General features: G+C 41.3%; 1 protein-coding gene across 1 annotated transcript in view; it reads right to left on the bottom strand.

The window, feature by feature from the left end:
• Nucleotides 1-11,702, bottom strand: part of APPL2 (adaptor protein, phosphotyrosine interacting with PH domain and leucine zipper 2) — an 84,247-nt gene continuing 72,545 nt past the window's right edge. The window contains exon 21 of the mRNA XM_068276909.1: nt 1-7,490. Within this exon, the coding sequence (XP_068133010.1) occupies nt 7,359-7,490 (132 nt within the window). The 3' untranslated portion in view covers nt 1-7,358. The remainder of the gene's footprint in view (nt 7,491-11,702) is intronic.

Here is an 11,702-nt window from a genome sequence, read left to right as displayed (position 1 = left end):
CTAGGTACTGTACATACACATGTCTATCTCATGTCACTTCTATTATCTTTTAAAGGGAACCTAAACTGAGAAGGATGTGGATGTTTCCTTTTAAATAATACCATTTACCTGTCAGCCCTGCTGATCTCTTTGGCTACAGTAGTGGCTGAATCACGCATCTGAAACAAGCATGCAGCTAATCCAGTCTGACTTCAGTCAGAGCACTTGATCTGCATGCTTAGTCAGGGTCTATATCTAAAAGTATTAAAGACACAGGATCAGCAGGAGAGTCTGCTAACTGCTATTATTTCAAAAGGAAAAATTCATATTTATCTCAGTTTAGGTTCCCTTTAAGTTAGAGGAACCTGCTTAAATCAGTAAATACATTGCAATAGTTATTCTCACAAAGATTATTCATGTATGGTACTGAGATATTGATATTCATAGATTCAGTACAAGCTCTGTGTGATTGGACTGTAATCATTACATTGACTTTACCTTCAGGGCTCGTTTCCACTATAGCGAATCCGCATGCGGGCACTGCATGCGGATTCGCATAGTCAATATAAGTGGATGGGGCTGTTTCCACTTGTGCGGCGGCTGGAGCGTTTTTCGGTGCGGCAGAAATCTGCACGGCAGAGCCGTCAGATTTCGCGTGCGGGAGGAATGATGGCGAATCGCCGCTAATGCATTTAATAGGGAAATCGCATGCGGCTTTGTCATGCGGATTTCCCTGCGATTTTGCATGGTTTGCTATGGAGCTGTACTCAGGCAGTGACATGGTTAAATTCGCCTGGCTCCTTGCCATGCAAAATCGCGGTTAATCCGCATGCAGAAACGCAGCCGCATGCGATTTCTTCTGCGGTGAAATCCAGGCGATTCCGCACCGCAACAGTGGAAACGAGCCCTCACAGTGGAACACTCCATACTAAGAAAAGCTAGCACCACATTTAAAGAAACCTATCCCAACATGTTAACAGTTTCCAAAAATGAAGTATGGTATCCTGCACTCCCTTAGATAAACACTGCAAGTTTTGTAAATCACAAACTAAGGCTACAGTAAACTTGCAAAGCAAAAAAGACAGTCTAATGTCTAGGAGGGGTGGTAAATTTGATAGATGGTAATTATGCATCAACTGAAAATTATTTGCATTTTATTCAGTTTGAAAATTGACTAATTACATTTCCACTGTCAGGATATGATTGCTTTATTATCTACATGCATATATTTGCATCTCATACACCATCCCCCAATTCCTAGGTTACATGAACTGTTTTTATAATGAGTCCAAAACTCAGAGGGTTTCCAGGCACTTCCAAGCTGTCAGTGGTTATGAGGCTGCTCACTCAGGCATATACTGCACCTCCGTAGTAACCTGTGGTAAATCCACTGCAGCCTGTCCACATACACCACTGAGGGCAATAGCCATAGCCCAGACTCATGCAGTTTCTCTTTGAACACCCTCTAATCACTTTCATGTAAAGTGCATAAATGGAGCTTTCATAAAAGAGCAGATGAGGACTTCAAAAATGTAGCTAATTTATAAGGCAGGAACACTGTCCATGTAAATGAGGCCTTCTAGAGAATCTAGTGTGATGAAAGTTGAAACTGCCATCTTTAGTCCCTTTTATATATTTAAAAAAAAACAAAAAAAAACACCATGGTGGGTGCCTGGCTGCTGTGGTGATCTTTGACTTCTCAGCCGTATGTAGCTCACAGCTTTTTTTTTTTATTATTATTATTATTTAGTAGTTATATAGCGCTGTAATCTTCCACAGCGCTGTACAGAGCATATTGTCTTGCCACTTAACTGTCCCTCAGAGGGGTTCACAATCGAATCCCTACCATACTCCTATGCCTATGTATGTATCTTAGTCTAGGGTCAATTTAGGGAGGAAGCCAATGAACTTATCAGCACATTTGGGATATGGGAGGAAAACCACACAGACATGTGGCGAACATACAAACTCTGTGCAAATAGTGCCCTGGCTGGGATTTGAACCAGGTTCCCAGCACTGCAAGGCAAGAGAGATATCCTCTACACCACTGTACTGCCCTTGTCCAACAAACATGCAGCCACTGGAGTGGAGTTTAAGGCCTCGATTCATCAAGACTTATCGAATCAATTACCGACAGCTTGGTAAAATACCGAACTTAATAAGTTGACTTCAGTATTCATCAAAGTTATCTACAGCTGTTAGCGAGCATTCAGTAATGATGCAATAAAACGGAAGAAAGTGCAATTCATGAAAGTGGGCGAGGTTTAGCATTAAATTTAGGATTAGTTATCTCCTTCACTGCTCTGTCATTATTCCTGTCTGACAGATCAGATGGAACCATTTCAAGTGGTTATGTACCAGCTGAGAGTGATTCAAAGGCGCAGAATGGCAAGAATAAGGTCTAGAACTACATCAATTTGCAAGAGAATGTATTTATTTGCTATAGCAGGACATCTGCATTTCTCTTGAATCATCTTGTAAGAGAACACAGGCAGTGCCTGGGTTAACCAATTTGCTAGCTGCACTACATTTTTTTCAGAAAGGGGCTCCTATCAAGCCGCAGCTGGCGAAATTGTGAGATTGTCCCAAAACACTTCCAGAATCCTGGTCCAGGTGTTAAGCCCCATTTGGAATGTTACTACATGGTGTTCAAAGGACTGCCTTTTTACCCACAATTCCACAGGAATCTTATGGCCCGGTGTTAAATTACCGCTGTAAAATGGAAATATCGGCACGTTACCGGATGGTTACCGCATTATCAATATTTTATTGAATTCATACCGAATGCGGAAAAACCTTGATAAATACAACTAGAAATCTATCAACTTCAAATTCAGTAATTTAATGAACTGGAAAAAGTTATCGCAAAGACGATGATTAATCGAGGCCTTTATACAGTACTTTTTTTTTATGCATAAAGCTCCAACAGATTGAGTTGTAAAGCATTTGCACTTCAAGTGCAAGTCATGTTTCCAAACAAGTCAGCAATAAAAAAAAGTTCCTCTCACTAAAAGCTGGATTTTTTTTTCCACAGGCAATGACAACAAGTGTGGTACTGAGCTGGAGGGGGTGGGGAAAGAGGAGTTTGCTAGAAAAACTTGCGTTAGCTCACTCTGTGCTGTAAGGCCTGGTGCACACCAAAAACCGCTAGCAAATCCGCAAAATGCTAGCAGATTTTGAAAAGCTTTTTCTGTAGCGTTTCAGCTAGCATTTTGCGGTTTTGTGAAGCGTTTTGGTGTAAAAGATTTCAGGTAATGTTAAAGTAAAGCTGTTACTGAACAGCTACTGTAACAAAAATGCCTGGCAAACCGCTCTGAAGTGCCGTTTTTCAGAGCGGTTTGCGTTTTTCCTATACTTAACATTGAGGCAGAAACACCTCCGCAATCCAAAATCTGCAGCAGCCCGGGCGTATGCGTTTCTGCAAAACGCCTCCCGCTCTGGTGTGCGCAAGCCCATTGAAATACATTACCCAAGCGTATCCGCAGCCGCAAGCGGATCGCAAACCGCAGCCGAAACGCACTGGTGTGCACTAGGCCTAACAGAGAAGATTATAAGTTCTATGTAAACATGATCTAGAATTTGTTGTGGCAGAATCCAGAACTAGATTTATGCAGCAGCAGCAAGAGTACACAGGTTTCTGTAGTGAGCGTACGATACCGTACAAAGTCCATAGAGGAGCTGTTATATAGAGGAGTCTTCTGAAAATAAGCATCAACTAGCAGCTCAAAAGGCATACAGAATGCACCATGTGTACAATGTTCCTCATGAAGAGGCAAATAGGTGGATTTCTGCACACTACCTAAAGTGATCTAGAACTTCTGTTCTCAACATGCAGTACGCACACACCGGGGGTACTTGAACATCTCACAGCGCAGCAATTAAATAATATAGATCAGTGTTTCTCAACATTTTATTGGTGAGTACCCCTTTTAAAACACTGTACTCACCAAGTACCCCCTAGCATAGTAAATATCACCCCTTGACAAATATATTTAATCATAGTACATTATAATTAGTTCTTAACAATTTCCAAACATTTACTATTGCTTTTAATTACCGTAGCTAAAATACCAATTTGGTGTTGCTTAACCACCCTGGCGTTCTATTTATTTTGCCAGGGTGGCTACACAGCGGGGTTTTTTGTATTTTTTTTTTTTTTAAATCATGTAGCTAGCCTAGCGCTAGCTACATGATTCCCTGCTCCTTCCCTCCCACCCTTCCGATCACCGCCGGTGATCAAGCCCATCCGGAAATCCCGTTCTGAACGGGATTCTTTAGGGCTTCCCGTCGCCATGGCAACAATCGTGATGATGTTATCGGAGTCCCGATCCACCCCTCAGCGCTGCCTGGCAGTGACTGGCCAGGCTGCGCACAGAGTCTGCGGGGGGCCCTCTTTTGCGTCAGGTAGCGGCGCATCAGCGGCGATCGTTAGAAACACGCAGCAAGCAAAGTGCTTGCTGCTTGTTTTAAAAAAAAAAATGTTTTTATCAAAATCGGCCCAGCTAGGGTGCCCTCCGGCGGTCATTGACGAGCTGAGCTCGTCAATACCGCCAAGGAGGTTAAACCCTAGCCGGCCAATCCACGCGGATTGGCATGAATGTGGTGGCAGCCCCAGGGTCACTCCACACAGATTGCAAGAAATCGCTTGCGCAGATGCACACACATCTCTGCATGAATGACTGAGCTCTACTCCGCCTTCAGTCTCCCAGTGCAGATCGCCACTTGGAGACTGTTAGATGGCAAAACCGCCGTCTATTAAAACAGTACATCGCTGCGATCAAATGCAGCCCTGTACTGGGGACCGCAGTGTGACATGGCTGTCTCCTCTAGAGGCCGGTAAGTAATCCGCTGTGATAGGCTGACGGGGGAAGGAGGGAGGGAAGAACAAACATATAATGAAATTTATTTTAAGAAAATCTGGCGAGCAATCAGTCCCCACCAACAGAGAGCTATGTTGGTGGGGAGGAATCACTTGTGTGCCGAGTTGTGCAGTGCTGCAGCGAGGCATTAAAGCTGCAGTGGCCTATTGATTAAAAAACTGGCCTGGTCACTGGGGGGGGGGGGGGGGGGCGGCTTACCACCGCGGTCCTCAAGTGGATAAATAAGATTGATCATTTTCTAAAACTCTAAGTTAGTTATTCTTGGTTAAGTATATCAAGCCCAAGTACCCCCTGGGGTATGCATACCACACATTGAGAACCTAGGTCCTATAACACTGCAGACTTTTTCACTCCCAAATTGTTGGAGTTAAAGTGGACCCAAATTAAAAATACAAGATTTCAGAAATAAAACCTATTTTCTAAATTATAATAATAAATAGCAGCCTTTTTCAGCTGTATGATGACAAATATAAAATATTTTACATTTATTGGAGAAACCCCTCAATTTTTCCAGCAAACTAGTGGAGTAGATGGTGTCTGGCAATGGAGGAATTGCTAATGGCTGCCCCCAGTATAATCCTAGTTATGGAAAGAGACGGGTGAAAAGCATGCACTGAAATGATCATAGGTTTGAAGGGGTGTTTATTTATCTTTGTATGCGTGAGTGGTGCAACTAAATATTTTGAATAAAAAAAATGTTTGATTTAGGTCTGCTTTAAGGGGAGGGTTGGTGGTCAGCTTATCTATAGTAAGTGCCTGAGCCCATTAACGCAGTTGTGTCCACTTTTCAGCATCTGTAACATTGATGTGTAACTGAAAAGCACACACAACTGTGTTAGTGGGCTCAGGCACTAAGTGTGTGCCCCACCTGTATGCAGAGCTGATATTAGAGCATTCTGCAGCAAGAATATCTAGCTGTGCTTGCTGTAGCTTGCATCTACCTGGCAACTTCTGAACTGATCTCTAGAGCTCCTGGTTTACTACAGTCACATGATAGTGAGCTCTAGCAGTAAGTGCAGAGGAGACTCATGCACTGAAACAGGATTGAGGAGAGGTAGATACGCATTCAGCAGTACGCACTCTGCATGCATTGCTACAATGGCACATTGGGGGGTTGGCTAATCAGTGGGTCACAGCTTTTGACTATGTAGCTATGGTAGTATGTTCTTAGATTTAAAGAATAAAACAAACAAGAGTTATTGCCTTTAGTTAATTAAAAACATGTTTACACAATTCTGGATGGTTTTTTTTTTTTTTTTGTTAAATATAGGTGTTAATATGTACATGAAATATTACCCACAATAGGGAGTATTTGGTAAGCACTGTCATTAGTGATGTTGAGAAACACTGATGTAGAGTCAGTTCTCCCAATGCTCAACATACCAACCCCAGAACAGAATAAATAGCCTTTTAGTAACTCTACCCTTAAGTACCAGCTGAGCGCTATACATCCAGCTCAAATCAGGCCAACTACACATGCACTGGTCGAATATCTAAACACAAATTATTGGAGTAGATTTATCAAAACTAGTGCACACAAAAGTGGAGCCGTTGTCTAGAGCCTATGTTCTTAACATGTGGTAAGCGTACGACAGGGGGTTGTTCTTCTAATGGTTCCAGGGAGTACTTGGGCTTGATATACTTAACCAAGAATAACACATTTGGGATTTTATAAAATGATAAATCTTATTCAAGCAATACCAAATTAATATTTTAGCCAATTAAAAACAATAGTAAATGCTTGGAAATTGTTTAGAACAAATTATCGTACTACAATTAAATATATGTCAAGGGGTACTTGTGATAAGGTTTACTATGCTAGGGGGTACTTGGCGAGTACAAGGTTTTAAAAAGGGTGCATACCAATAAAATGTTGAGAAACACTGGTCTAGAGCAACCAATCAGAATCCTTGGTCTGAGCATCTGCTCTACTGTTCTTTGCACTGCTTTAAGTAATCAGCCTTGATATCTTTGTGGTAGATTTTGTGAAAGATATGCTTTCTTATCAGGGCCTCATGCTATGTTAGCATATTAACATGTGTATGCTTTCTGCAACCTATGAATCTCTCTTGGGACTAGACAAAGAACATTGAAAAGTGCTATAGTAGAGCACAATTCTAAGTTAATTTTTTTAAAATAGTTTTAGTCCCTTTCTTGACAAAATAGTCATTTATACAGAAGTGTACAAAAGACTTCAAATGATTATCTTCATTTCATTGTCCACATACCCCATAATATGATCCTGTAGATAATTGACTGGTCCAATCAGTTTTTTCCATTACATTCAAATTTTTCACATTCTGATTGGTTGATGATAATCATTTATATGGCGGCCAAAGCCAATTTCATAAGGAATCAAGCAGAGGTTCTGGATCTATGTTATAATAATGATTGCAACAGATTAACTATGAAAACAGTCAATGCTACAATAACAAACTAAACATTTACCAACAATCAAGTCATCCTTCGGAATGTATAAAAAGGAGGTCAGAGAAGTGTTTATGCCTCAGATTCCAGTCCCTCACTGCATGGCGGAGTCCCTTCCTCCTCTGGCTGCTCACTGAGAAGAACAAACTTGCCATCATTGGATAGTGGAACTGAAGACATGAGTTGTGCCAGTGCTTCTGGGTCCTGCAAGAAGATTCAGATAAAATGCACATCAATCTAAATGATGGCCCTCAACCAACCAAATAAAGGTGACGTTATGTTATTTTGTGTTTTATGTGTAAATGAAAACCTGAAAGTTAAACAATATACTTTTCCAAGGTAACTAAGCAAGCATATACTACAGAACAAGTATGCAGAAGAGGAAAGCCAGAACCCATATGCATGCTCATTCCAGATGTGTGATACAGAAAGGACAACAGCAGAACTACAGTTACCACATCTACTATGTCGAAAATAAATAGCTTAGACTTCATGTAACAAATATTCAGCATTATAAAAAATATTTGTTTTAAAAGCTAAAAAAAAATTCCTTGAGCTGTGGTCATGACTGCTCACATGATGTTGCTGACTCAGATGCATGCTAGGAGGTAAATCCAGTATTAAAAACAAATGCATTCTGGACCAGTATATCACCATCTGAGTCTGCAGCTTCGGTACATTCGTGATAACAGCACAGAGAAAACAATTCTAAACGCCATCATACACTATCAGAGAAAGATAGGTAAAGGATTGATATTAATCATATATCTGCTTGCTTCCTCAACCCTTGTACACACAATTAATATTGATCGCCCTAAACTAATGCTAGATCCTTAGGGGGACAGATGTAGCCAAACAGCATGGGCTGTTCTATGGAGAGGGGAGGAAGAACAAAGAATAAGAATACAATGCGCTTGTTTGTCGTTTAGCAGTCCACTGCTGCTCCTCACATGTTGAATTATTGGCCGAGATGGCCCATAATGATAGCCTTGGCCAAGGATCATTTAGCATTGCTAGCTGTGTGCTGTCAATGTAGTACAAAGCTTATTAAGCAGACAATCGCATACTGCACCCACCCACATCCTCCTGTCCAGTCAACTAGATTAAAAAAAATGCATTTCCTGATCAAAGTTTGATGAAATGATTGAACATCTATTGAGCGGGCCTTCATTTTTTTTTTCATAAATTTTTGTGCGATTCAGGCGTAACAAATCTAACGTCTGATTCAGCAGTCATTAACCCTTCACTCGGGACTCACCAACAATGTCCGTTTGATCAATCTCCACTCAGGAGAACTCTGGTGGTGGTTTAATCCATGATCCTACTTATCAGCAGTTTTCTGTAAGGAAAATCTGCAAAGCATGCACTGCTGATGAGGACTGAGGATGCCTTGTCTAATCTATTGGAAATATGTAAAAGTGCATGATGGCCTTTAGGGTCCGTTTACATTTAATGTGTTGGTATGCGTTAGTGTGCATTAGTATGCGTTAGTGTACATTTTTCCCATAGCAGTGCATTGTGAAAAAGCTTTCATTTAAATGCGTATAGTGGGAACTGCCATAGGGAAACATGAACATGACTTTCAAAATCAGTTTTCTTTCAGTTATAATTGAGAACAAGTGATTAAAGGGACACTTAAGTCAAACAAAAAAAAATGAGTTTTACTCACCTAGGGCTTCCAATAGCCCCCTGCAGCTGTCCGGTGCCCTCGCCGTCTTCCTCCGATCCTCCTGGCCCCACCGGCAGCCACTTCCTGTTTCGGTGACAGGAGCTGACAGGCTGGGGACGCGAGTGATTCTTCGCGTTCGCAGACACATTAGCACCCTCTATGCTGCTATATGGTATATGATATATGCTATAGCAGCATAGATGGCGCTATTGTGGCCAGGAACGCGAAGAATCACTCGCGTCCCCAGCCTGTCAGCTCCTGTCACCGAAACAGGAAGTGGCTGCCGGCAGGGCCAGGAGAATCGGAGGGAGACGGGGAGGGCACCGGACAGCTGCAGGGAGCTATTGGAAGCCCAAGGTGAGTAAAACTCATTTTTTTTGTTTGACTTAAGTGTCCCTTTAAGTGTACAAGGGCCCTTAAGCTTTTTAGCTGCAAAACAAACCTCACTTTTCCAATGCTATACATATCCTGCAACTGGGAGGGTAATGCATTCATTCCAGAATCAAGAAAATCCTGCGAGTCCAACCAATTACCCTGAGCATGGTCAGCCTCTGAGCGTAGTCGCATAAAGACATAAGATGGTTGTCAAAAGCAAACAAAAGTAACTGCTATCGGACATTTTCACAGCAGCTTTGGAAGTGCTGCAGCTAACTTTGCCGAGACACTGAAGTGTAAAAAAAAAAATTGATATAATGAATTGGTTGTGTAGTATGGATAATTACTACAACATTTGTAGCAAAGAAAATATTCTCGTTTTTATTTTCAGTTACATAGCTTTTTGTTTTTTTTTTAAACATTGCATTATTCTCTAATATTTGCAGTTTACACGCTACTCAGCATGCTAAATTATTTTACAGAGCAGGCCAGTGAACTTTTGAACTGTTCTCAACAGAAAAAAAAAATTAAAAAAAATACAGGGCCAGACACTTAAGATAATAAGCTTCAGAAGACAGAGCTCTCTTCGCCTTTGAAAGTCGTGGAGCTCAATGGTTCTTTTGCATAGATAACTGGAGTTTAACTCTTCCTGTACTGGAAACAATATTAGACTTATGTCTCTGTTCCTAATGGTTTATTTCTTAGCTGTACTACACATACAAATCATTTCATAATTTTTTTTTCGTTTCAGTCTCTCTTTAAATAGACCAAACAGTAAAGAGAATAGCTTGCAAACAGACTGGCTGAATTAGCTGTGCCTCTAATGGATCACTGCATGCAGCAACACCTTAGTCAAATGCCTTAGCCTTTCTTGTTAAAAGATCTTTCAAGGTTTCCACAAACCACACACAGGACAAACTCTTCAGGGCAAATACATAAATAGAACTTCCACACTACTCCTCAATGTAGCACTATTGTGACCTCCTGTAAATCAGAGACTACCTCACACTTCCATCCAAACAAGGTTGTGTTTAGAGTAAATGAGATTCATAGCACAGTAAATAGCTATGAATTCCTAATAGTCTCATGATCCCCACTTTAGGAAGCTGAAGCTAGGGGTAGCAAATCAACACATTCTACAAGCTGATCCAGCGAATCAACATCCACATTTTATTCTATATTAACAGCTGTGGACAGATTTAAAATTTGCAAAATTCACACACAATTTCATTAGTAAAAGCCTTATTATGCTATGTGAACAGTTAATGAGTGTGTTCCTGCCTGTAAGAAAGAGCTACCCCACAGTTGCCTGGTATTAGGTATGAAGACATTTAGTTAGGGTGCATACACAAATCCAATTTTGATTGGCCAATTTACCACTTTCATGTGGTCTGTTCATAATATTCAAAATCTGTTGGCCCTCATACTACATGTACAATCAAAATTGGACGTTGGCTACAAGTACAAGGTTTGGCTGATCTCTGGGATAGGGCTAAATAAATGAAGCCGATCATGCAATAACTGGTAGTGGTCACTGCTAGTCTCCCTCTTAAAGGGCGCCTGAACAAAGGAATATGGAGGCTACTATATGTAATTCGTTTTAAACAATACCAGTTGCCTGGCTGGCTGGCTGGCTGGCTGTCCTGATGATCATCTGCATCTAATACTTTTAGCCATTTACCCTGAACAAGCATGCAGATCAGGCGTTTCTGACTGGATTAGCCGCATGCTTGTTTCGGGTGCGTAATCCAGACACTACTGTAGCTAAAAAGATCAGCAGGATGCCAGGCAACTGCTGAACCTCTTGTTATAATATTTTCTGAATCTTACCTGAAGCAAGTATTGCTGATCAGGTGGTCTGGTACCCTGATCTACCCACTTGTTCCAGGTAAGGGATGCAGAAAGAACAGTTGCCAGGTGGTCAGTATAAAGAAAATGGTCAGCAATGTCTTTCTCAGTTCTCTCAGAACAGGCATACTTGTACTTTTATTGCTTAATGCTGTAAACAACTGGTGGGAGTGCAGCAAACCACTTATGAAACCTACAAAAACAAGAAATCTGGAGTTAGGCCCAGTTTTTCACTACGGATGCGGTACCCGTGCAGCTGTGAAATGACGCATAAATCCCCCTGCCGTGCCAATGCATGGAAATGGGTATTCGGACGTGATGTCTGAAAACTGTATACAGGCAAAATCTTTTCCCCCTCATAGGAATCAGAGGCAGCTTATTGAAATCAATAGACTGAGTTCCGCTTCCCTGCGCACAAAAATTACAAACTGGATTCAGATCCAGTGGAAACAGGGCCTTAGACTACAAGACGAGACTATGGTTAAGATTAGAATGGAGATGAAAGTTATTATCAGACAGCATAC

This window comes from Hyperolius riggenbachi, chromosome 3 (assembly GCF_040937935.1).
Source record: "Hyperolius riggenbachi isolate aHypRig1 chromosome 3, aHypRig1.pri, whole genome shotgun sequence".
Lineage (NCBI taxonomy): Eukaryota > Metazoa > Chordata > Amphibia > Anura > Hyperoliidae > Hyperolius > Hyperolius riggenbachi.
The sequence above is the reverse complement of the archived record's forward strand: the minus strand, read 5'-3'. Positions and strand labels throughout refer to the sequence as shown.